The 27,106-nt window shown below is 40.7% G+C and overlaps 1 protein-coding gene and 1 non-coding gene across 2 annotated transcripts; one reads left to right on the forward strand and one right to left on the reverse strand.

Annotated features, from left to right (window-relative positions):
• The first annotated feature begins 9,441 nt into the window (after positions 1-9,441).
• Positions 9,442-9,549, forward strand: LOC148562475 (small nucleolar RNA R71). Its single transcript, XR_015887027.1, has one exon. It is a non-coding gene; the product is annotated as a small nucleolar RNA R71 (small nucleolar RNA).
• A 14,790-nt stretch (positions 9,550-24,339) lies between these two features.
• LOC148562476 (uncharacterized) lies at positions 24,340-24,654 on the reverse strand. Its single transcript, XM_088490899.1, has one exon. It carries the CDS (start codon positions 24,652-24,654, stop codon positions 24,340-24,342), a length of 315 nt encoding a protein of 104 aa, XP_088347025.1.
• Between the last annotated feature and the right edge of the window lie 2,452 nt (positions 24,655-27,106).

A 27,106-nucleotide genomic window follows, 5' to 3' on the forward strand; every position in this document is an offset into this window, starting at 1 on the left:
AGAGTGCAATTTATAGGGGGAGAAGCGCCATACTTAAAAGTAGTTCAGCTTTTTCTTCAAATTGTGAGTTCCAAAGTGTACTTCACACTTTGACTCCCCTGACTTGATGAGAGATCAATGCATTGTGGGCCTCACTTTCTTCCTAAAATTGCAGTTACAAACGTTCACATTAGTGATCAAAGAGTTATTTCATTTCTTTCCAATTAATTGATATTTATTTTGTGTGTCTTTTGGACACCAAACTTAAGTTTTTTGCATCTATTAACTGGTACTCATGATTAGACTTCATTATATACATCATGAGTATAAGGTATTTAATTCTTCATACCCTTCCACTTCCACTCTATGTGTATGCAATTAAGTACCCTTTTCATTTATCTCACCATATTACTGGGTGCATTGAGATACCAATTCATTGGGCTTACTTTCTTTAGATGCACAATTCAAAAAAATTCTTATGAAACTTAATTTTTGGCTTACTCATAAGATCATTTAAAATGTTGTTATGTAAGTTCAAAAATTAAGTGGGCTAGTGGCCACACCAAACTTAGTTCTTCAACAAGTTTCTCAAACTAATCAAGAACACCACATAATGAAATATTCACAGTTGAGCTTCCAGAAAAACTAAGACTATTCTAAAGCTAAAAGGAAATCTAAAGCTACCAAATTAAGTAATTAACACTAGAAGCTAGAAAGCAATAAACTAAAGTAATTAACATAAAACAGATCTAGAAAGCAGTAGACTGAAAGGATATAAATGTTGGGGTGCCTCCCAACTAGCGCTTCTTTAACGTCACTAGCTTGACGGTTCTTCCTCTTCAGCTGAGGTTGTAGTTTAATTTTTGCTCTTCCAGTGATTCTCCCAAGTAATGCTTAAGCATGTGGCCATTGACTGTGAAAGTCCTCTGTGTTTTCTCGTCCATGAGTTCCACATGACCATAAGGGAAAACTTTGATGATTGTGAAGGGTCCTGACCATCTTGATTTCAGCTTTCCTGGAAAGAATTTGAGTCTTGAGTTGTATGAGAGAACCCTTTGAACTTCTGTAAATTCCCTTTTTACCAGCCTTTGATCATGCCATTTCTTTGTCTTTTCTTTATAAATCTTTGCATTTTCATAGGCTTGAGTTATGAATTCATCCAATTCATTTAGATGCAACAACCTCCTTTCTCCAGCAGCTTGATTGTCAAAGTTTAGCATCTTTAGAGCCTAAAATGCTCTATGTTCAAGATCCACAGGAATATGACAAGCTTTCCCATACACCAATTGGTATGGAGACATGCCAATTGGTGTCTTAAAAGCTGTTCTATAAGCTCGTAAAGCATCATCTAACTTCATGGACCAATCTTTTCTTGAGGTCCCAACAGTCTTCTCAAGGATCCTCTTGAGCTCCCTGTTTGAAATTTCTGCTTGACCATTGGTTTGTGGGTGGTATGGGGTGGCTACTTTGTGCTTAACACCATATTTGAGGAGGAGGGTCTCTAGTTGCTTGTTGCAAAAGTGACTTCCTCCATCACTTATGAGAGCTCTTGGAACCCCAAACTGGCTAAATATGTTCTTCCTCAAGAAGTTGATCACTACTTTGTTGTCATTAGTTTATGTTGCTATAGCTTCTACCCACTTAGACACATAGTCCACAGCTACCAATATGTAGCTATTTGAGAATGAGGATGGAAACGGTCCCATGAAGTCAATCCCCCAAACATCAAACATATATAATTCCATGATGAACCTCTGTGGCATCTCATTCTTCTTGGGTAGGTTGCCAGCTCTTTGACACTCATTACATCTTTTCACAAACTCTTTTGTATCTTTGAAGATGGTAGGCCAGAAAAATCCACACTGCAAAACCTTGGCTGCAGTCCTTTCTCCACTAAAGTTTCTTCCATAGGTAGATCCATGGCAATGCCAAAGGACCTCTTGTCCTTCCTCATGAGAAATGCATCTCCTTAGTATTCCATCAGCACACTTCTTAAAGAGGTATGGTTCATCCTATATGAAATGCTTAGCATCATTGATGAGTTTCCTTCTTAAGTGCTTGTTGATGTTGGAAGGTAGCTTTCCAATGGCCTTGAAGTTGGCTATGTCTGCGAACTATGGAGCCTCTTGAAGCATCATCAATTGCTCATCTGGAAAGCTTTCATTTACACCAGGTTTGTGAGCTTCATTGTCCATATGTAAGATCCTTGATAGGTGGATAGGATCCATCTGATCAATTTGGGCTTGGATTCTTGTTTGGTTAGCAAGTATTTGAGTACTGCATGGTCAGTAAACACAACTACTTTAGAACCAATAAGGTAAGACCTGAATTTGTCAAAAGCAAAGACTATAGCAAGGAGTTCTTTTTCTGTGGTGGTGTAGTTCTTTTGGGCTTCATTAAGGACCTTGCTGGCATAATATATGACATGCACCAGCTTATCTCTCCTTTGTCCTAGTACAGCACTAATGGCAAAATCTGATGCATCACACATCAATTCAAAAGGCAATTCCCAGCTTGGTGGTGCTATAATAGGTGCAGAGGAGAGCTTACTTTTAAGCTCCTCAAAAGCTTGCATGCATTCTCTATCAAATATGAAGGGTACATTAGAGATAAGAAAGTTGCTTAATGGTTTAGCAATTTTTGAGAAGTCTCTAATAAACCTTATATAGAAGCCAGCATGTCCCAAGAAGCTCCTAACTGCTTTGACATTGCAAGGTGGGGATAATTTTTCAATCACTTCCACCTTGCTCTATCTACCTCTATGCCTTTCTTAGAGATTTTGTGGCCAAGGACTACCACTTCAGTAACCATAAAATGACACTTTTCCTAGTTCAAAACCAGGTTAGTCTCTTGGCATCTCTTGAGCACCAAGGCAAGATGTGTAAGCAATTAGGGAAAGAGTCACCAAACACCGAGAAATTATCCATGAAAAACTCAATAAATTTTTCAATCATATCAGAAAAATGGACAGCATGCACCTTTGGAATGTGGCAGGTGTATTGTACAAACCAAAGGGCATACGTCTGTATGCAAAAATACCATAAGAGCAAGTGAAAGATGTCTTTTCTTGGTCCTTAGGATCCACTACAATCTGGTTGTAACCTGAATATCCATCCAAGAAGCAATAGTACTTATGCCTAGCAAGCCTCTCCAACATTTGATCCATGAAGGGTAGAGGGAAGTGATCCTTACTTGTGGCTTCATTGAGTTTTCTGTAGTTTATACACATGCGCCATCCGGTGACTGTTCTTGTTGGTATCAGCTCATTCCTTTCGTTTGGCACAACTGTGATTCCCCCCTTCTTGGGGACTACTTGAACAGGGCTCACCCAAGGACTATCTGAGATGGGGTAAATCACCCCTGCTTGCCATAGCTTTAGCACTTCTTTTTGCACTACTTCCTTCATTGCTGGGTTCAATCTTCTTTATGGCTGGATTGATGGCTTGGCATCCTCCTCAAGAAGGATCTTATACATGCACATTGAAGGGCTTATTCCCTTTAAGTCAGAGAATGTCCAACCAATGGCATCCTTGTGTTGTTTCAGCACCTTAATGAGCTCCTCCTTTTGTTCCTTACTCAGGATTGAATTGATGATTACTGGATAAGTGTCATTGCTCCCCAAGTAAGCATACTTCAAACTTGGAGGCAGAGTCTTTAGTTCCAGCTTGGGTGCTTCTACTTTCTCCTTTTTTGCCTTGTCTAGTGGTGCACGAAATCGTGATCATTCATTCCTTGGTAACGGCGCCAAAAACTTGGTGCGCATGTTCATATTCTTAGTTCTTTTTCACAACTTCGCACAACTAACCAGCAAGTGCACTGGGTCGTCCAAGTAATAAACCTTACGTGAGTAAGGGTCGATCCCACGGAGATTGTCGGCTTGAAGCAAGCTATGGTCACCTTGTAAATCTCAGTCAGGCGGATTCAATTGGTTATGGAGATTTGATAATTAAAAGATAAATAAAACGTAAGATAGGATAGAGATACTTATGTAATTCATTGGTGAGAATTTCAGATAAGCGTATGGAGATGCTTAGTTCCTTCTGAATCTCTCCTTTCCTACTGCCTTCATCCAATCCTTCATACTCCTTTCCATGGCAAGCTGTATGTTGGGCATCACCGTTGTCAATGGCTACATCCCGTCCACTCAGTGAAAATGGTCCAAAATGCGCTGTCACCGTACGGCTAATCATCTGTCGGTTCTCGATCATACTGGAATAGGATTCAGTAATCCTTTTGTGTCTGTCACTACGCCCAGCACTCGCGAGTTTTAAGCTCGTCACAGCCATCCCTTCCCGGATCCTACTCGGAATACCACAGACAAGGTTTAGACTTTCCGGATCTCAAGAATGGCCGCCAATAATTCTAGCCTATACCACGAAGACTCTGATCTTACGATCAGGAGACTAAGAGATATGCATTCAAGCTTGCTTTCATGTAGAACGGAAGTGTTTGTCAGGCACGCGTTCATAAGTGAGAATGATGATGAGCGTCACATAATCATCACATTCATCATGTTCTTGTGTGCGAATGAATATCTTAGAGAAGAAATAGGCTTGAATTGAATAGAAAAATAGTAGTACTTTACATTAATTCATGAGGAACAGCAGAGCTCCACACCTTAGTCTATGGTGTGTAGAAACTCTACCGTTGAAAATACATAAGTGATGAAGGTTCAGGCATGGCCATGAGGCCAGCCTCCTAAACGCATACAATGATCTAAAGATGATTAAAAGATTGAAATGATCCAAAGATGTAAATACAATAGTAAAAAGTCCTATTTATACTAAACTAGTTACTATGGTTTACAGAAATGAGTAAATGATGCAGAAATCCACTTCCGGGCCCACTTGGTGTGTGCTTGGGCTGAGCATTGAAGCTTTCATGTGTAGAAGTCTTCCTTGGAGTTAAACGCTAGTTTGTAACCTGTTTCTGGCGTTTAACTCTGCTTTGCAACCTGTTTCTGGCGTTTAACTCCAGAATAGGGTAGAGAGCTGGCGTTGAACGCCAGTTTGCGTCATTTAAACTCGGGCAAAGTATGGACTATTATATATTGCTGGAAAGCTCTGGATGTCTACTTTCTAACTCAATTAAGAGCGCGCCATTTGGACTCCTGTAGCTCTAGAAAATTCACTTTGAGTGCAGGGAGCTCAGAATCCAACAGCATCTGTAGTCCTTCTTCAGCCTCTGAATCTGATTTTTGCTCAAGTCCCTCAATTTCAGCCAGAAATTACCTGAAATCATAGAAAAACACACAAACTCATAGTAAAGTCCAGAATTATGATTTTTATTTAAAATTTAATAAAAATATATTAAAAACTAACTAAATCATACTAAAAACTATGTAAAAACAATGCCAAAAAGCGTATAAATTATCCGCTCATCACAACACCAAACTTAAATTGTTGCTTGTCCCCAAGCAACTGAAAATCAAATAGAATAAAAAGAAGAGAATATACTATGAATTCCAAAATATCAATGAAACTTAGCTCCAATTAGATGAGCGGGACTTGTAGCTTTTTGCCTCTTGAATAGTTTTGGCATCTCACTTTATCCTTTGAAGTTCAGAATGATTGGCATCTATAGGAACTTAGAATTTAAATAGTGTTATTGATTCTCCTAGTTCAGTATGTTGATTCTTGAACACAGCTACTTTATGAGTCTTGGCCATGGCCCTAAGCACTTTGTTTTCCAGTATTACCACCGGATACATAAATGCCACAGACACATAACTGGGTGAACCTTTTCAGATTGTGACTCAGCTTTGCTAGAGTCCCCAATTAGAGGTGTCCAGGGTTCTTAAGCACACTCTTCTTTTTGCTTTGGACCTCGACTTTAACCGCTCAGTCTCAAGTTTTCACTTGACACCTTCACACCACAAGCACATGGTTAGGGACAGCTTGGTTTAGCCGCTTAGGCCAGGATTTTATTCCTTTAGGCCCTCCTATCCACTGATGCTCAAAGCCTTGGATCCTTTTTACCCTTGCCTTTTGGTTTTAAGGGCTATTGGCTTTTTGTTCTTGCCTTTTGGTTTAAAGAGCTTTTGGCTTTTTCTGCTTGCTTTTTCTTTTTCTTTCTCTCTTTTTTTTCCGCCAATTTTCTTTTTTTTTTTTTCGCAAGCTTTTGTATTCACTGATTTTTCTTGCTTGAAGAATCAATTTTGTGATTTTTCAGATTATCAAATAACATTTCTCCTTTTTTATCATTCTTCAAGAGCCAACAATTTTAACATTCATAATCAACAAATTCAAAAGATATATGCAGTGTTCAAGCATTCATTCAGAAAACAAAAAGTATTATCACCACATCAAAATAATTAAACTAATTTCAAGGATAAATTCAAAATTCATGTACTTCTTGTTATTTTGTAATTAAAGCATTTTTCATTTAAGAAAGGTGATGGATTCATAGGACATTCATAGCTTTAAGACATAGACACTTAAATACTAATGATCATGTAATAAGACACAAACATAAACATAAAGCATAGTAAATGAAAAACAGAGAAGAATAAATAGACAAAGAGATTAAGAAACGAGTCCACCTTAGTGAGGGTGGCGTCTTCCTCTTCTTGAAGAACCAATGGTGCTCTTGAGCTCCTCTATGTCTCTTCCTTGTCTTTGTTGCTCCTCCTTCATATCTCTTTGATCTTCTCTAATCTCATGGAGAATGATGGAGTGCTCTTGGTGTTCCATCCTTAGTTGTCCCATGTTGGAACTTAATTCTCCTAAGGAGGTGTTGATTTGCTCCCAATAGTTTTGTGGAGGGAAGTGCATCCCCTGAGGCATCTCAGGAGTTTCATGGTGAGGAATTTCCTCATGCTCTTGTTGAGGTCCATAAGTGGGCTCTTTTATTTGCTCCATTCTTTTCTTAGTGATGAGATTTTGAGATGAATCTCTCCATCTTTCGTGACTCAGAGGTGAAAGCTTTTGCCTTTCCTTCCCTCTTTCTTGAGGTTTCTCTGGCCTTAGGTGCCATTGATGGTTATGGAAAAACAAAAATTAATGCTTTTACCACACCAAACTTAGAAGGTTTGCTCGTCCTCGAGCAAAAGAAGAGAAGAGGGAGTAGAAGAAGAAGAAAATAGATGAGATGGAGAGGTGGGAGTGGTTCGGCCAAGGGGGTTTTAGGTGGTTATGATGTGTGAAAAGGAAGGAGTGATGGTTTGAATTTGAGTGGGTGGGTGTAGGTGGGTTGTATGATGGATTTGGAGGAGTAATGGAGGTGATTAATGGAGGTTATTTTGGGGAAGAGTGTTATGGAAAGGTGTGAGGAGGAGAGAAGAAGAGGTGGGGTAGGTGGGGATCCTGTGGGGTCCACAGATCCAGAGGGGTCAAGGACTTAGCATCCCTGCTCCAAGTAGGCGTGCAAAAAGCCCTTAGAATGCATGTCTGGCGTTAAACGCCAGCTTGTTGCTTATTTCTGGCGTTTAACGCCAGTTTCATGCTCTGTTCTGGTGTTAAACGCCAGTCTGGTGCTTGTTTCTGGCGTTTAACGCCAGCTTGATGCTTCTTTCTGGCGTTAAACGCCAGTTTGATGCTTCTTACTGGCGTTTAAACGCCAGTAAGTTCTTCCTCCAGGGTGAGCTGTTTTTAATACTGTTTTTCATTATGTTTTTGATTTTTCAGTAGTTTTTGTGACTCCACATGATCATCAACCTAAAAAATAAAATAACAATAGAAAATAAATAAATATAATTAAATAACATTGGGTTGCCTCCCAACAAGCGCTTCTTTAATGTCAATAGCTTGATAGTGAGCTCTCATGGAGCCTCACAGATATTCAGAGCATTGTTGGGACCTCCCAACACCAAACTTAGAGTTTGAATGTGGGGGTTCAACACCAAACTTAGAGTTTGGTTGTGGCCTCCCAACGCCAAACTGAGAGTTTGACTGTGGGGGCTTTGGTTGACTCTGCAGTGAGAGAAGCTCTGCATGCTTCCTATCCATGGTTACAGAAGGAGATCTTTGAGTTTTAAACACAAGGTTGTCCTCATTCAGTTGAAGGACTAATTCTCCTCTGTCCACATCAATCACAGCTTTTGCTGTGGCTAGGAAGGGTCTTCCAAGGATGATGGATTCATCCTCATCCTTCCCAGTGTCTAGGATTATGAAATCAGCAGGGATGTAAAGGCCTTCAACCTTTACTAGCATGTCCTCTACTAGTCCCTAAGCCTATTTTCTTGAGTTGTCTGCCATCTCTAATGAGATTCTGGCAGCTTGCACCTCAAAGATCCCAAGTTTCTCCATTACAGAGAGTGGCATAAGGTTAATGCCTGACCCCAAGTCACATAGAGCCTTCTCAAAGGTCATGGTGCCTATGGTACAGGGTATTAAGAATTTACCAGGATTCTGTTTTTTTTTTGAGGTAGAGTTTGCTGAACCAAGGCATTTAGTTCCTTGATGAGCAATGGAGGTTCATCCTCCCAAGTCTCATTACCAAATAATTTGCATTCAGCTTCATGATTGCTCCTAAATACTGAGCAACTTGCTCTTCAGCAATGTCTTCATCTTCTTCAGAAGATAAATAGTCATCAGAGCTCATGAATGGTAAAAGGAGGTTCAATGGAATCTCTATGGTCTCTAGATGAGCCTCAGATTCCTTTGGTTCCTCAAAGGGAAACTCCTTATTGGTCAGTGAACGTCCCAGGAGGTCTTCCTCACTAGGATTCACGTCCTTCTCCTCTTGTCTGGGTTCGGCCACACCAAGTAAGGTAATGGCCTTGCACTCTCTTTTTAGATTCTCTTCTGTATTGCTTGGGAGAGTACTAGGAGGGGTTTCGGTGACTCTTTTACTCAGCTGGCCCACTTGTGCCTCCAAATTTCTAATGGAGGACTTTGTTTCATTCATGAAACTTAAAGTGGCCTTAGATAGATCAGAGACTATATTTGCTAAGCTAAATGGATTCTGCTCAGAATTCTCTGTCTGTTGCTGAGTGGATGATGGAAAAGGCTTGCTATTGCTAAACCTGTTTCTTCCACCATTATTAAAGCCTTGTTGAGACTTTTGTTGATTCTTCCATGAGAAATTTGGATGATTTCTCCATGAGGGATTATAGGTGTTTCCATAGGGTTCACCCATGTAATTCACCTCTGCTATTGCAGGATTCTCAGGATCATAAGCTTCTTCTTCAGAAGATGCCTCTTGAGTACTGTTGGATGCAGCTTGCAATCCATTCAAACTCTGAGAAATCATATTGACTTGCTGAGTCAATATTTTATTCTGAGCCAATATGACATTCAGAGTATCAATTTCAAGAACTCCCTTCCTCTGAGGCGTCCCATTACTCACAGGATTCCTTTCAGAAGTGTACATGAATTGGTTATTTGTAACCATGTCAATGAGTTCTTGAGCTTCTGCAGGCGTTTTCTTTAGGTGAATAGATCCACCTGCAGAATGGTCCAATGACATCTTTGATAATTCAGATAGACCATCATAGAATATATCCAAGATGGTCCATTCTGAAAGCATGTTAGAAGGACACTTTTTGGTCAGTTGCTTATATCTCTCCCAAGCTTCATAGAGGGATTCACCTTCTTTCTGTTTGAAGGTTTGAACATCCACTCTAAGCTTGCTAAGGTTTTGAGGAGGAAAGAACTTGGCTAAGAAAGCCGTGACCAGCTTATCCCAAGAGTTCATGCTGTCTTTAGGTTGAGAGTCCAACCATATTCTAGCTCTGTCTCTTACAGCAAACGGGAAAAGTATAAGCCTGTAGACCTAAGGATCAACCCTATTGGTCTTAACAGTATCACATATTTGCAAGAATTCAGTTAAGAACTGACAAGGATCTTCTGATGGAAGTCCATGAAATTTGCAATTCTGTTGCATCAGAGAAACTAATTGAGGCTTTAGCTCAAAATTGTTTGCTCCAATGGCAGGGATTGAGATGTTTCTTCAATGTAAATTGGAATTTGGTGCAGTAAAGTCACTAAGCATCTTCCTTGCATTGTTATTATTTTCGGCCATGTCTCCTTCTTTTTCGAAAATTTCTGTCAGATTTTCTCCAAAAAGTTGTGCTTTAGCTTCCCTTAGCTTCCTCTTCAGAGTCCTTTCAGGTTCAGGATCAGCTTCAACAAGAATGTTCTTATCCTTGTTCCTGCTCATATGAAAAAGAAGAGAACACAAAAGAAAATATGGAATCCTCTATGTCACAGTATAGAGATTCCTTATGTAAGTATAAGATGAGAAGGATGGAAGAAAGAAAAGATAATAATTCAAACACAGAGGAGAAGAGTTGGTTCGAATTTTTGAGTAGAAGAGAAGTGTTTGTAAATAAATAAATAATTAGAAGGAGATGAGAGATAGAAAAATTCAAAAAATTAAATAAAATAAAATAAGAATATTTTTGTTTTTGTTTTTAATTTAAAATTAAAGTTAAAATTCGAAAATATGAAAAGGAATAAAATTAAGATTAAAATTTGTTCATACCCTGGGTCGAGATGACCGAGCCGGGATGTTCAGTAGCAAAGCGACCGACCTTTTTAGGTCAAGCGGACCGACTTCTTTATGAAGAAGTCGGCCAAAGCGACAGGAAAAGCCCAAAGAAGGGCCCAACTCAAGGAATACAACCCAGATCCAAAGGCAGCCCAAGCCGATAGAGACAAGGGCGGTTCCACGGAAGATAAGCTGACCTCAACAAAAGATAAGATAAGATAAGATAACTAACTTATCTTATCCAAAGAAGGTCACATCTCACTATTATAAATACACTGGAGCACCCAGGTATAACTCATACTCTGATTCTACATAAAACCTGCTTAATACCCATGCTAACTTAAGCATCGGAGTCTCTTGCAGGTACCCCCCACCCTCCGGTGACCAAGGATCAGAAGTGCAGCCAGTCTAACAAGTCGGACACAACAGCTCCGGCTGCCACTCACCAGCCGGACATGTTATCTCCGACCAGTCAGAAGATCTCATCCGAGATCGACCTACAGTTTCAGGTAACCCTCGGAACATTGGCGCCGTTGCCGGGGACCTGGAAGTCATCCCAACACCATGGCGGACGGCCATGACAACGACCATGACTCAAATCTAGAAAACAGAACACCGCACAAGAACGTGGACACTACATTGAAGGATGCTCCGGAATCCAACGGAGACAAAAACTCATCAAATCCGGGAGCAATAAAAGCACTTCAAGATCGCTTAAAGCAACTTGAGAAAGAATCCCAACAACAACGGGAGATCGGAAAGGATCTGCAAAGAGAGGTACGGCGACGTCGAGAATTGGAAGAAAAACTACAGCAATTAGAAGCCGATCTCAAATGAAAAGCTCCTCGGACCACTCCTGAGGAAAATTCACGCAAAGAACAAGATCCATTCACCAGGGAAATCATGAAAACCAAAATTCCAAAAGACTTCAAACTCCTGGATATGATTTTGTATGATGGCACCACAGATCCCAACCATCATCTCAGCAATTTCAGAAGCAGAATGTACCTTACCGACGCCTCAGATGCCGTTCGCTGCAGAGCTTTTCCAACAACTCTCACGAAGATAGCAATCAGATGGTTCGACAACCTACCTCCAAAGTCCATCTCAAACTTTGACGACCTGGCCAAAAAGTTCCTGGCCAGATTCTCCATCCAGAAAGATAAGGCCAAGCACGCCCCCAGTTTACTAGGGATCAAGCAAGGAGAACGGGAGAGCCTCCGCAACTACATGGAGAGATTCAACAAAACATGCATGGACATTCAAAGCTTACCAACAGAGGCCGCCATCATGTGACTCATCAACGGCCTACGAGAGGGACCTTTTAGCCAATCTATATCAAAGAAGTACCCTACCTCCTTAGAAGAAGTACAGGAGCGAGCAGAAAAATACATCAACATGGAAGAAAACACTTGGTTGGGAGAAACCTCCAAATCTGGGGTCCCCTACCGAGATAAAGACAAGGAATCCAAAAGAAAAGAAGATCGGCAAGGGGAGAAAATAAAAAATACCACAATTACACTCCTCTCAAGGTATCCCTAGTTGACGTATACAAAGAAGTCTGCCACACGGAAAAAATACCCCCAGCTCGGCCACTCAAAGGCAAAAGAGGGGGAGGAAATCGGAATGAGTATTGTGAATACCATCTAGTGCGAGGTCACTCCACCAATGAGTGCTTCGATTTAAAGAACATCGTAGAAAAGTTGGTGAGGGAAGGAAAACTAGATCGGTTTCTAGCAACCCGAGATGATGATCAAAGAAAGAGACGAAGGGACGAAAATATCAGACGAACCGCGCGATCACCTCGTACACCAGAAAGACACGTCCACATGATACATGGCGGATTCGCAGGGGGAGGAATCTCCAAATCATCTCGTAAAAGATATCTCAAAGAAGTATATCATGTCGAAGGAAAAGAGGAAGCACCCGACATCCCTGCAATCACGTTCACTAAAGAGGACGCATCTGGAATCATCTCAGGACACGACGACCCCATGGTCATTACCATCATACTAGCAAACTCCAATCTCCATCGCACACTAATAGATCAAGGAAGCTCCGCCGATATCTTATTCAAAACAGCTTTCGACAAACTCGGTTTAGAAGACAAGGAGCTTAAGGCATACCCGAATAGTTTGTTCGGACTGGGAGATACCCCGGTACAACCATTAGGATACATATCACTACATACAACCTTCGGAAAAGGGAACCAATCCAGGACCCTCAAAATAGACTACATTGTGGTCGACGTAAGTTCAGCCTACAATGCTCTAATAGGTCAGACAACACTCAATCAACTCGGTGCAATAGTCTCGACCCCACATCTATGCATGAAATTTCCAACTACAGAAGGGATAGCTACAATAAAAGCAGATCAAAAGATGGCGCACCGCTGTTATAACGAAAGTCTAAACCTCAGAGGCAGAGGAGAAGAGTTTCATACAATTGAGCTTGGCGGAGTGCAGCGACGAGAGGAACTCCGTCCGCAGCCAGAAGGCGAGATAGAGAAGGTTCAGATCGGAGACACCTCGGACAAAATAACTAATATCGGAACAATCCTAAGAGGAGACTCAAAAGAATTACTGATACAATTCTTATGCGATAATGTCGATCTATTCGCATGGAAAGCCACAGACATGCCAGGCATAGACCCCAAGCTAATGTGCCACAAGTTGGCGGTCTATCCAGGATCTCGGCCGGTGCAGCAGAGACGAAGAAAACTTGGACCGGAGTGATCCCAAGCTGTGGAAGAGCAGGTACAGGTAGTACTGGAGACAGGATTCATAAGAGAAGTCAAGTATCCACTATGGTTAGCCAACGTCGTCTTGGTGAAAAAATCAAATGGGAAGTGGCGAATGTGTACTGACTACACCGATCTCAACAAAGCCTGCCCAAAAGATCCTTACCCACTCCCAAGTATCAATGCTCTGGTAGACGCTTCCTCCGGATATAGATACCTCTCGTTTATGGACGCATACTCGGGATACAACCAAATCCCCATGTATCCACCAGATCAAGAAAAGACCTCGTTTTTAACGCCGAAAGTAAATTACTGCTACATCGTGATGCCCTTCGGTCTCAAGAACGCGGGTGCTACTTGTCAAAGGCTGATGAACAAAGTCTTCTCAGACCACATCGAAAAAATCATGGAAGTCTATGTGGACGACATGTTGATAAAGACACAAAGCGAAGATACATTACTGTCCGACCTGACTCAAGTGTTCGACACTATAAGGAAGCACGACATGCGACTCAATCCTGCAAAATGCACCTTTGCGGTAGAAGCAGGCAAATACCTAGGTTTCATGCTCACCAAAGAGGAATTGAAGCAAACCCGGATAAATGCCAAGCCATACTCAACATGAAAAGCCCCACCTGTGTCAAAGAAGTACAGCAACTCAATGGGAGATTGGCCATCCTATCCAGATTCTTAGCCGGGGCAGCGATAAGATCTCTCCCCTTCTATGCTACTTTAAGGAAGAGAAAGTAGTTCGAATGGACGACAGAATGTGAACAAGCCTTCCAAGACTTCAAGGAGTTCTTAGGACGGCCGCCTATCTTATCTCGACCACGAGAAGGAGAACTGCTCATATTATATCTCGCAGTAGGAAGCCGGGCAATAGCCTCAGCACTAGTCAGAGAAGATGAAAGTGGGCAACAACCCGTCTACTTCGTTAGCAAAGCACTACAGGGATCCGAGCTGAACTACCAGAAGATAGAAAAGTTTGCCTATGCTCTCATTCTAACATCTCGACGACTTCGCCCGTACTTCCAGGCTCACACCATTAAGGTTCGAACCAACCAGCCCATAAAAGGAATACTGCAAAAAAAATAGATTTAGCAGGAAGAATTTTACAATGGGCAGTCGAGTTATCAGAATTTGACCTCCAATATGAAGCTCGGATGGCCATTAAATCACAGTATCTGGCCGACTTTATCGCAGAATTCACAGATGCCTTGGAAACCCCCACAGAATGGAATCTCTACGTGGACGGTTCTTCAAATAAGACTGGAAGCAGTGCAGGCGTGATAATAGAAAACAACCAAGGAACCCAAGTTGAACTCTCCCTCAAGTTCGGGTTCCCGGCCTCAAACAACCAGGCGGAATATGAAGCGTTATTAGCCGGTTTGAAGCTGGCTACAGAGGTTGGAGCTCAAAAACTCAACATTTACAGCGATTCACAAGTAGTCACCTCGCAGATAACAGGGAGCTATCAAGCCAAAGATCCTAACATGAAAAAGTATTTGGATAAAACCAAGGAACAGCTCAGACAACTCGGGAAATATAAGATCTGCCACATACCCCGCGAACAAAATGCCCGAGCTGACGCACTCTCAAAACTAGCCAGCACCAAACCAGGGGGCAACAATAGAAGCCTCATCCAGGAAATGCTACAGAACCCGTCAATCTCGGAAGGGGAAAAATCCTAGCCATAACAAGTCAGAACCAAGGATGGATGACCCCTATAATTAACTACCTCAAAGCAGAGACGCTCCCCACAGAGGAAAAGGAGGCAAAGAGATTAAAAAGGGAGGCACAGTACTACACTATTATAAACAACATCCTGTACAAAAGAGGGATCTCAATACCGCTACTAAAATGTGTGCCGACCAACAACACAAAGGAAGTTCTAGAAGAAGTACACGGCGGCATGTGCGGCAACCATCTCAGAGCACGAGCTCTTGCCAAAACAGTACTCCGAGCGGGATTTTATTGGCCAACCCTACAGAAAGAAGCTATAGAATTTGTAAAGACATGTCCACCATGTCAGAAACATGCCAACTTCCACATCGCCCTGCCAGAAGAGCTCATCGGTGTAACCTCGCCCTGGCCATTTGCAAAATGGGGACTTGATCTTCTCGGACCCTTTCCCCAGGGATCAGGACAAGTAAAATTCCTCATAGTCGGAGTATACTATTTTATAAAATGGATTGAGGCAGAGCCCCTAGCCAATGCCACCGCTCAAAGAAGCCAAAAATTCCTATACAGGAACATTGTCACGAGGTTCGGGGTTCCATACTCCATCACCACAGACAATGGCACTCAATTCACAAACGCAGGCTTCAGGAGACTAGTAGCTGACTTGAATATAAAGCATCAGTTCACCTCCGTCAAATACCCTCAAGCCAATGGACAGGCCGAAGCTGCCAACAAAGTCATATTGGCTGGGTTGAACGGAGATTACAAGATGCAAAGGGAGCTTGGGCCGAAGAACTTCCACAAGTCCTTTGGGCATATCGAACAACGCCACACTCCACGACAAATGAATCACCCTTTCGACTAGCATATGGAGTGGAGGCAATGATCCCAGTAGAGATCGAGGAAGGGTCATCCAGAGTAGTCCACTACAATGAAGAGGCCAACTCTCAACTCCAGAAGGAAGAACTCGACCTACTACCTGAAATCCATGAAAGAGCTCGGATCAGGGAAGAAGCACTAAAACGTCGAATGGCTTCCAGATATAACCAGAAGGTAGTGTCGAGAAGTTTCATGGAGAACGATCTCATCCTAATCCGAAATGATATTGGAACAACTCGACCAGGAGAAGGAAAGTTGGCAGCAAACTGGAAAGGACCCTACCGAGTTGTAAAAGTACTTGGGAAGGGCTACTACAGACTGTTCGAACTCGATGGATGAGAGCTTCCCAGATCATGGCACGCCTGCAACCTAAGAAGGTACTACAGCTAGAAAAGTAAAAGATCTCACTATTGGATGCACTCTTTTTCCTGAAAAGGTTTTTTAATGAGGCACCAAGTTGAGACTCAAACACTATTCGACATAAAGGGATGAAAAATTCCCACATGTATATATTTGCACTTTCCTTTGAATAAAATATATATTTTAGATATTCTACAAGTATTCAAGATGCATTAATATGAAGCATTCATCGTCCGATTATAAAGCAACAGATCGGCAGAAAGTGAATAACAATTTCACTGCACGATCACGATAAAGACAATCGTCCGATAAAGGTGAAAACGCAATTCACCCAAAAGACGATCTAAAGATAGCAACCACCTTCTACAAATCGGCAAAGATGAACACAGAATAATGTAAGAAGTTATCGAAAGTGATCTAAAAAAGAACCTGACGAGGTCTTACGAATTGCTAAAATAATAACTTAAAGACTGACCGACATTAAGAAGTCAGACCAAGTCAACCCAAGTTATAAGTAAACCCTGGAAAGACGTCTGGCCAACCCTATTAAAGAGGATTACTTTAACTTAGAAGGGCCCAACATGACAAAGTCAGCCCAAAATGAAAAAGTTATACAAGTAGTCCCTGAAAGAGATCTGACAAAGATCCAAGAAAAAGGATTACAAAAATAACTTAGAAGAGACCGACATAACGAAGTTGGACTCCTACTACTAAAAAGTTATAAAAGTAATCCCTGAAAGAGATCTAGACAAAGATCCAAGAAAGAGGATTACAAAAATAACTTAGAAGAGACCGACATAACGAAGTCAGACTCCTACTACTAAAAAGTTATAAAAGTAATCCCTGAAAGAGATCTGACAAAGATCCAAGAAAGAGGATTACAAAAATAACTTAGAAGAGACCGACATAACGAAGTCGGACTCCTACTACTAAAAAGTTATAAAAGTAATCCCTGAAAGAGATCTGACAAAGATCCAAGAAAGATGATTACAAAAATAACTTAGAAGAGACCGACATAACGAAGTCGGACTCCTACTACTAAAAAGTTATAAAAGTAATCCCTGAAAGAGATCTGACAAAGATCCAAGAAAGAGGATTACAAAAATAACTTAGAAGAGACCGACATAACAAAGTCGGACTCCTACTACTAAAAAGTTATAAAAGTAATCCCTGAAAGAGATCTGACAAAGATCCAAGAAAGAGGATTACAAAAATATCTTAGAAAAGGACGACGTAAAGAAGTTGGCCTACTACAAAGCAAGTTACAAAGATAACCCCTGAGAGAGACCGGACAAAGGACTACCAAAATAACTTAGAGGACTAACTTGAAGAAATCGGTTACAGATCGTCAGAAATACAAGCAAGAGCGAGAAAACTGAAAAACAAGTTGGACCCACATAACCATAACCTCAAAGGATCCAAGCTACAAACAATAAAGCAAATCCGAAGAGGACGAGCGGCAGGGTTCCAACATCCTCAGAAAACAAAAAAGATACCAAGTTAAGCGCGAAAGCATGATATAATCTACAAAGTTTTAAAGCTTCAGAGGCCACCAAAATCTACCTCAAAAGCTAGAAAGTTACTTTTGTTTGTCAAAACAAAAAGTTGCTAGGCAAGCAACGAGAAATTATCAGCAGTTAACATAACATAAAGAGTTTAAAAAGCCCACAAGCTGGGCCAACTACATAAATATCCAGAATAAATGGGCTAAGGGTTAGAAGACTTTTTAGCAGCATCAGTCCGAGGAGACGGAGGGCGAGTCTGGAGAGGAACAGCATCCACAGTACCGTCATCCCGGTTTAAGATCTGGCAGTCAGGATCAGAAGCGGGAGGGCCGACCTCGGCAGGAACAGCAGGAGTGGACACCTTGGCAGAGGACACAGGGGGAGGTTCAAAATCATCATCATCCTCGTCATCAGGGACAATCTTGCCATCCCTGACAACGTTATCTAGGCTGAAGAGGGTCAGGTCGGCCTCAGGAGCAATAACCCGAACTTGTTCCTTCAGGTTCTCATAGGCAGCAGTTACACTACCAACAAGATGACCTTGGAGCTCGGAGTAATCAGCTCGGGCATTCTCTAACTCCTCCCTCAGGCGCAACACCTCCCGGTAAGATGTCACATAACTATCCTTATGTCTCATAGCCGTATCCTCGGCCAGCCTCACAGAAGCCGCCAGAGAGATGGAACTCGCCTTCTCATTCTCCAAATCTTTTTCCAACTTGGCCACCTTCACTTCAAGCTCCTCCTTCAAGCCTTTCATCCGATCAAACTCCTGTTTAGCCTCCTCCATAAAAGCTTTAGTGGCATGGAGAGGAAGACTTTGAGCAGTTCGATATAGGGCCGCTCCCATGTGTGCCATCTTGATACTACTCCGAGTTATATAATCAAAATGATGAAGAAGCGACACGTCATCCATAGGGAGGACACCATAAGGGCCGATTTGTTGATCTACAAACTCGACCGCATCATAGTTAGGAGCATCAAGGTTGAAAGGCTCAATCATTTTTTGCTTCTTATTAGGAGGGGCACCAGAAGCTGCAGCAGAAGATTGTGGAGGATCGACCAGAACAACCCGAGAAATAGGAATTGCTTTCCTCGGTCCGGGAGAACTCAGCACAGGAGGCTTCACTGGAACCTGAGAAGATCCCTCTCCGGCCGCCTTGGCCGAGATGTTTAGAGCAGCAGTTGCCTTCTTCGCCTTCTTGTAGGCCTTCATAGAATCATTATTTTTCGACATCTCTGAAAATACAGAATCAACCACAAAAGACAAGTTACAACATAGGAGAAGAAAAGCTCAGAAGCAAGTATAAAAACAAGTCAGACAGTACCCAAAGCAGTTTGAACCAAAGATAGATCACTCAAGAATCTCTTCGTATCCAGATGGGAAGGTTTCCCCCACAAATCTTCAAGAACAACTACAAAGGCCCGCTCAACCTCATTAAGCATCTCCCATGTATAACGTGGCACTCTCACATTCTTTTGCCACTCTAGAGGAAAAGCAGGCTCGTCATTTTCATCAAGAAAAAAGGGGCGGACCCCCTCAACAGCACGGACTCGGAAGAAATAGTTCTTAAAATCTTTAAACGACTCATCATACATGGCAAAAACTTTATGCCCATGGGCCGATCTGAAAGAAACCCAGGAAGCTTTCTTTTTGGAGGAACCTCCGGGCTTGGCCGAGACGAAAAGATAAAGGAAAAGAGTTTCAGAAGGTGTTATGCCTAACTCTTGGCAAAGCAGTTGAAATATTTTGATAAAACCCCAGGAATTCGGATGAAGCTGGGACGGAGCAATGTTACATGACCACAACAGGTCAGTTTCAAAAGCAGTAAAAGGAAAAGTAACATTTAATTGGCTGAAGAAGTATTCATAAGCATAGAAGAAGGGACGCTCCCCCTCGATGGAAGTCGGAAAACAAACTCTCTCATCAGAATCAGGGGCAACAAGCTCATAATCCCCCTCACGGGCACTGTTACCACAAATCCTATGGCGCTTCCTCAGCTCTGTGCAAAATTCAGTATCCAGAACAGAAACACACAACAAGACAAGGGAGTCCAGCCAATCGGACATCCCCTCGGGAACTCTGGAAGACATCTCTACAATGTTATTGCGAGAAGACATGAGGCCAACTAATCCTACAAGTAAGAAAAGAAGATGGGATTACTAAAAACATCTCGGACAAGAGAGAAAACAACTCAATACGATACAGGCGAACACACAGAAAAGGAAAACCCCAAGACTCAAACCAAAGTCCTGGGGCATCCTTTGGAGGCAATAATAAAGCAAGGTTTCTAGTAAAAATCTACTTCTCGCACCCCAGCATCTCTCAAAACAAGAAAAGAAGGCTTCAAACAGCAAGTATTTTTCATCAGAGTAAAACACAAAAGTCTTCAAAAACATTGCCTTACAGTCTAAACCAGCAAAAACCATCCCCAAACATCAAGCACGCCAAACAGAGACCATTAAAGATACAACCTTTTTCAGAATCAGACAAAAGCAACCTTCAAATAAAGCAAGGAACAGATTCGGGTAGCGGTATCAGAACAGAAACAACAAGGAACATGCAAAGCCTTAAAAGCATCAAGCAAAAACAAAAAGGATCATGCAGAAGATGGAGAAACTCCCAGAACACACATTTCAACAACAATAAGGCACGATAGAAATAGAAAGATCCAAACTTTCTCTAAAGGAAAATCAAAATCAAAACCTCATCACAAAAACAAAGAGAAAGCACGAAATGGGACTAACCTGGAGACGAAAGAAGCTTCGAGGAAGAAAAATGGAGGCACAGAAATAAAATCTTCCCAGAAAATCGCCAAACAAATGCCACAACACAAGAAAAGCAGAAGTGCAAACGAAAAATAGAGAGCAAAGAGAGAGGAGAAAAGAAGTTACGAAAAGGGCGAAGGAGAGAAACCGTTTCTGGGTTTTCAAAAATCAAAATAAAGAGCCAAAGAGAAACGGGTCAATTAATGTTAAAATTAATGAAAACATTAAACCATCGCACGTTCCCAAAGCGCCGATATAAAAGTGCGCGCTTTTAGAGAAAAAACGTTCTACATTCAAAAGCTTCTACAAGGGAATCAACAAAATGCTTGAGTACGGCTTCACTAAAGAAGGACCGAAGTCAAGAACTCGACCTCAAAAAGAAGACCGAGCTCAAGCAGGGGCACTGTTCATACCCTGGGTCGAGATGACCGAGCCGGGATGTTCAGTAGCAAAGCGACCGACCTCTTTAGGTCAAGCGGACCGACTTCTTTACGAAGAAGTCGGCCAAAGCGACAGGAAAAGCCCAAAGAAGGGCTCAACTCAAGGAATACGACCCAGATCCAAAGGCAGCCCAAGCCGGTAGAGACAAGGGCGGTTCCACAGAAGATAAGCTGACCTCAATAAAAGATAAGATAAGATAAGATAACTAACTTATCTTATCCAAAGAAGGTCACATCTCACTACTATAAATACACTGGAGCACCCAGGTATAACTCATACTCTGATTCTACATAAAACCTGCTTAATACCCATGCTAACTTAAGCATCGGAGTCTCTTGCAGGTACCCCCACCCTCCGGTGACCAAGGATCAGAAGTGCAGCCAGTCCAACAAGTTGGACACAACAGCTCCGGCTGCCACTCACCAGCCGGACACATCATCTCCGACCAGTCAGAAGATCTCATCCGAGATCGACCTACAGTTTCAGGTAACCCTCGGAACAAAATTTAAAATAATTAGTTAATGAAAAGAAATTTTGAGAAAGAGGTTAGTGATTTTCAAAAATTAGAGAGAGAAAATTAGTTAGGTAGTTTTGAAAAAGATAAGAATCAAACAAAAAGATAAGATTAATTGAAAAAAGATTTGAAAATCAATTTTGAAAAGATAAGAAGTTAGAAAAGATTTTGAGATTGATTTTGAAGAAGATGTGATTGAAATTTATTTTGAAAAAGATTTGAAAAAGAAATTTAAAAAGATTTGATTTTAAAAATTAAAGTTGATTACTTGACTAACAAGAAAGAGAAAGATATGATTTTAAGATTTAAAGATTGAACCTTTCTTACTAGGCAAGTAACAAACTTAAAATTTTTGAATCAATCACATTAATTGTTAGCATTAATTTCGAAAATATGAAATAAAAATAAGAAAAAGATTTTGAAAGTAAATTTTGAAAATTTTGAAATTATGAAAGAAAAAATGAAAAAGATTTGATTTTTGAAAAAAGAATTGAAAAAAGATAGAATTTTTAAATTGAAAATTTGATTTGACTCATAAGAAACAACTAAATTTTAAAAAGTTTTGAAAAAGTCAAGTCAAATTTTCGAAAATTTATGAGAAAATAAGGGAAAGATATTTTTTTGATTTTTGAATTTTTAATGAAGAAAGAGAAAAACAACCCAAAGACTCAAAACATGAAAATTATGAATCAAAACACATGATGCATGCAAGAACACTTTGAATGTCAAGATGAACACCAAGAACACTTTGAATGTCAAGATGAGCACCAAGAACTTATTTTTGAAAATTTTTAAGAAAAGAAAAACATGCAAGACACCAAACTTAAAAATTTTCAAACTTTAGACACTAACAAATTGAAAATGCATATGAAAAACAAGAAAAGACACAAAACAAGAAAAATTAAAGATCAAACATAGAAAATCATCAAGAACAACTTGAAGATCATGAAGAACTCATGCATGAATTTTTGAAAATTTAAAGAAAAATTAAAAAGATGCAATTGACAACAAACTTAGAAATTGACACTAGACTCAAACAAGAAACATAAAATTTTTGGTTTTTATGATTTTATTAATCTTTTTGTTTTTTGTTTTCAAAAATTATTTTGGGAAAAACAAAAAAGAAGAAAATTTTTTTGTATTTTTTTCGAAAATAAGAAATAAAAAGCTAAAAAAAATAAAATAAAATTACCTAATCTGAGCAACAAGATGAACTGTCAGTTGTCCAAACTCGAACAATCCCTGGCAACAGCACCAAAAACTTGGTGCACGAAATCGTGATCGTTCATTCCTTGGTAACGGCGCCAAAAACTTGGTGCGCATGTTCATATTCTTAGTTCTTTTTCACAACTTCGCACAACTAACCAGCAAGTGCACTGGGTCGTCCAAGTAATAAACCTTACGTGAGTAAGGGTCGATCCCACGGAGATTGTCAGCTTGAAGCAAGCTATGGTCACCTTGTAAATCTCAGTCAGGCAGATTCAATTGGTTATGCAGATTTGATAATTAAAAGATAAATAAAACGTAAGATAGGATAGAGATACTTATGTAATTCATTGATGAGAATTTCAGATAAGCGTATGGAGATGCTTAGTTCCTTCTGAATCTCTACTTTCCTACTGCCTTCATCCAATCCTTCATACTCCTTTCCATGGCAAGCTGTATGTTGGGCATCACCGTTGTCAATGGCTACATCCCGTCCTCTCAGTGAAAATGGTCCAAAATGTGCTGTCACCGCACAGCTAATCATCTGTCGGTTCTTGATCATACTGGAATAGGATTCAGTAATCCTTTTGCGTCTGTCACTACACCCAGCACTCACGAGTTTTAAGCTCGTCACAGCCATCCCTTCCCGGATCCTACTCGGAATACCACAGACAAGGTTTAGACTTTCCGGATCTCAAGAATGGCCGCCAATAATTCTAGCCTATACAACGAAGACTCTGATCTCACGATCAGGAGGCTAAGAGATATGCATTCAAGCTTGCTTTCATGTAGAACGGAAGTGTTTGTCAGGCACGCATTCATAAGTGAGAATGATGATGAGCGTCACATAATCATCACATTCATCATGTTCTTGTGTGCGAATGAATATCTTAGAGAAGAAATAGGCTTGAATTGAATAGAAAAACAGTAGTACTTTACATTAATTCATGAGGAACAGCAGAGCTCCACACCTTAATCTATGGTGTGTAGAAACTCTACCGTTGAAAATACATAAGTGATGAAGGTTCAGGCATGGCCATGAGGCCAGCCTCCTAAATGCATACAATGATCTAAAGATGATTAAAAGATTGAAATGATCCAAAGATGTAAATACAACAGTAAAAAGTCCTATTTATACTAAACTAGTTACTATGGTTTACAGAAATGAGTAAATGATGCAGAAATCCACTTCCGGGCCCACTTGGTGTGTGCTTGGGCTGAGCATTGAAGCTTTCATGTGTAGAGGTCTTCCTTGGAGTTAAATGCCAGTTTGTAATCTGTTTCTGGCGTTTAACTCTGTTTTGCAACCTGTTTCTGGCGTTTAATTCCAAAATAGGGCAGAGAGCTGGCGTTGAATGCCAGTTTGCGTCATCTAAACTCGAGCAAAGTATGGACTATTATATATTTCTGGAAAGCCCTGGATGTCTAGTTTCTAACTCAATTGAGAGCATTCCATTTGGACTCTTGTAGCTCCAGAAAATCCACTTTGAGTGCAGGGAGGTCAGAATCCAACAACATCTGCAGTCCTTCTTCAGCCTCTGAATCTGATTTTTGCTCAAGTCCCTCAATTTCAGCCAGAAATTACCTGAAATCATAGAAAAACACACAAACTCATAGTAAAGTCCAGAATTGTGATTTTTATTTAAAAATTAATAAAAATATATTAAAAACTAACTAAATCATACTAAAAATTATGTAAAAACAATGCCAAAAAGCGTATAAATTATCTGCTCATCATCTAGCATGATTGGGCTGTCCATGCTTTCTTGTGGTAATTCACTGCATGTTTGTTGCTCTTTCTCCATTGCATCTTTAAGCTTGTCTTCTTCTAGAACTCCTTAGACCAGTGCTTCCATTGTATCCACCATCATGCACTCTCCAATGGACTCTTTTGGGTAACTCATAGCAGTGAATAGATTGAATACCATATTTTCTTCATGAAGCCTGAGGAACAATTCTCCTTTTTGTACTTCAGTTATAGCTCCACCTGCTGCCAAAAATGGTCTCCCTAGGATGATTGATGTATTGCCTTCTTCTTCCATGTCAAGCACTACAAAATCTGCTGGGAAGATGAAGTCACCCACCTTGACTAACAAGTCCTCCACTACTCCATGGGGGAACTTGAATGCTCTGTCTGCCAGTTGAAGTGCCATTCTTGTTGGCTTGGCCTCTTCAATTCTCATTCTCTTTATCATGGACAAGGACATAAGGTTGATGCTGACTCCCAGATCACACAATGCTTTCTCAATGCTAATGTCTCCTATGATGCATGGGATTTGAAAGCTTCCAGGATCTTTTATCTTCTAGGAAAGCTTCTTCTGTATAATAACATTGCATTCCTCTATGAGCACTACAATTTTCTTTTCTCTCTAGTTCCTTTTCTTAGTCATGAGCTCCTTTAGGAATTCAGCATAGAATGGCATCTACTCTAGTGCTTCTGCAAATGGTATGCTAATTTGGAGCTTTTTGAATATCTCCAAGAACTTGGAGAAATGGCTGTCCTATCCATCATTTCTTAGCCTTTGTGGGTATGGTGCTTTTAGCACATAGGGCTTCAAGACCTCTTTTGGTGGGGGTAGGTGGATGTATCTCTTCTTCCTCTTTGATTTCTGAGTTTTTGTCAAAATCTTCTTCTTGTAAGTTGTGGCTTGAAGATGCCTCCTTTACCACCTTCTCACTTCTTAATGTGATGGCCTTGCATTCTCCCTTTGGATTGGTCATGGTATCACTGGGAAATACATTTGTAGACATGGGTAATTGCTTGGATAGATATCCAAACTGTGCTTCCAATTTGGTGATTGCTGCTCCTTGGTTGTTTAAATTGGATCTACTTCTTGGTAGGCTTCGAATTTCTTATCAGTTTGTGCTTTTGTTACTACTGCGTCTTTTACCATCTTTGCAAGTATAGCCTCTAACCTTGTAATTTTGTCACTGTCATCACACGGTTGTGAAGTTGAAGGTGACATATTACGATTGGTTGGATTTTGAAGATGGTTGCTGTGAGATTGTTGATTGGGTTGGAAGGGGGCATTATGTGAGTTGTGGTAAGATCTATGATTGTTTGGTTGATGGTTGGGGTTGTTGTATTGGTTAGAGTTGTATGGCTTGTGGTCTTGGGCTTGGTTTTGTTGGTTTCTTCACCCAAAGTTTGGGTGGTTCTTCCAACTTGGATTGTTGGTTTTAGCATGGGGATCATATGGTTGTCTGGGTGGATTGTTCACATAGTTCGCTTGCTCCTAGTTATATTCATCTTTTGGACTAGTTCCTTCTTGTACTGGTGCTGGAGTGTTTACTACTGAGACCTGATTTTTCTCCATTTTCTTGGTGAGAGCTGCCAGTTGGGCTATGATCACTTTGTTTTGAGCAAGTAGAGCATCTATCTGGTTTAGCTCCATTACTCCCCTTGTTGGGTTTCTATCAGATGCATAGAAATACCCATTATTGGCCACAATTTCTATGATGTCTATGGCCTCTTCAATGGTCTTTTTGGTATTGAGACAACCTTCTGAAGAGTGATCTAAGGCCTTCTTTGCCTCTTGAGATAGTCCTTCATGAAAAATGTGCAACTGCACCCACTCATTAAACATATCCGGAGGGAATCTCCTTGTTAACTCTTTGTACCTCTCCCAAGCTTCATAAAGAGTCTCTCCATCTTGTTGTCTGAAGGTTTGTACCTCAGTCCTCAACTTGATAATTCTTTGGGGAGAGTAGAATTTTTTCAGGAACTTGTTCACCACTTCCTCCTAAGTTGTCAAACTCTATTTCGGAAAGGATTCGAGCCACTTGTATGCTTTGTCCTTAATAGAAAAAGGGAACAGAAGCAGTCTATAAGTGTCAGGGTGAATGCCATTAGCTTTCACAGTGTCACAGATTCTCAGGAAGGTGGATAGATGTTGATTTGGATCTTCTTGAGCATTTTCTCCAAATGAGCAGCTATTTTGAACAAGGGTGATTAGCTGTGGTTTGAGCTCAAAGTTGTTGGCATGTATGGTGGGTCTCAAGATGCTGCTTCCATAATTTCCAGGGTTGGGATTGATAAAAGAGCCTAGCGCTCTTCTTTCTTGTGGAGGAGCATGATTACCAACAACCTCCTCTTGATGATTGTGTGCTTCACCCTCCATGTTTTGGTTTGGATTCTCTTCTTCCACTTTTTCACCAACTATCCTTTTTCCTCTTTCCACTGCCTCTCTTTTCAATATTAGAAATGTCCTCTCAGGTTCAGAATAGTAAGAGGTTACAACTTCTCTCCTGTCTGTCATACACAACACAGACACAATCCAAAGCAAAAGTGAACACCCTCTTGTTAAAAAGGGGTGGGTGAGTCAAACTTGGGTGATGCAAAGCATCAAGCAGTTAGTGTGCCTCAGTTAAAATGACAGTATATACAATGAATAATTGAAAATTTAAGTGCTGGAAGAAATAAAAAAATAAGGAATTGAAATTAAAGCGATTAACAAAGTAAAAAAAATGCATAATCTAAGTACCCATCGACTTAATCATTGTCAATTCAGAATCAATCCCCAGCAACGGTGCCATAATGATGACTGGAAATTACTTTATGTTTACAATAACTCCTTTGGCAAGTATACCAAGTTATCGTCAAGT

This window comes from Arachis ipaensis, chromosome B6 (genome assembly GCF_059453495.1).
Source record: "Arachis ipaensis isolate K30076 ecotype BB chromosome B6, ASM5945349v1, whole genome shotgun sequence".
Lineage (NCBI taxonomy): Eukaryota > Viridiplantae > Streptophyta > Magnoliopsida > Fabales > Fabaceae > Arachis > Arachis ipaensis.

Excerpts from the sequence above, each read along its gene's own strand:
- LOC148562476 (XM_088490899.1), bottom strand. The coding sequence starts at position 24,654 with ATGGCACTTCAACTGGCAGACAGAGCATTCAAGTTCCCCCATGGAGTA.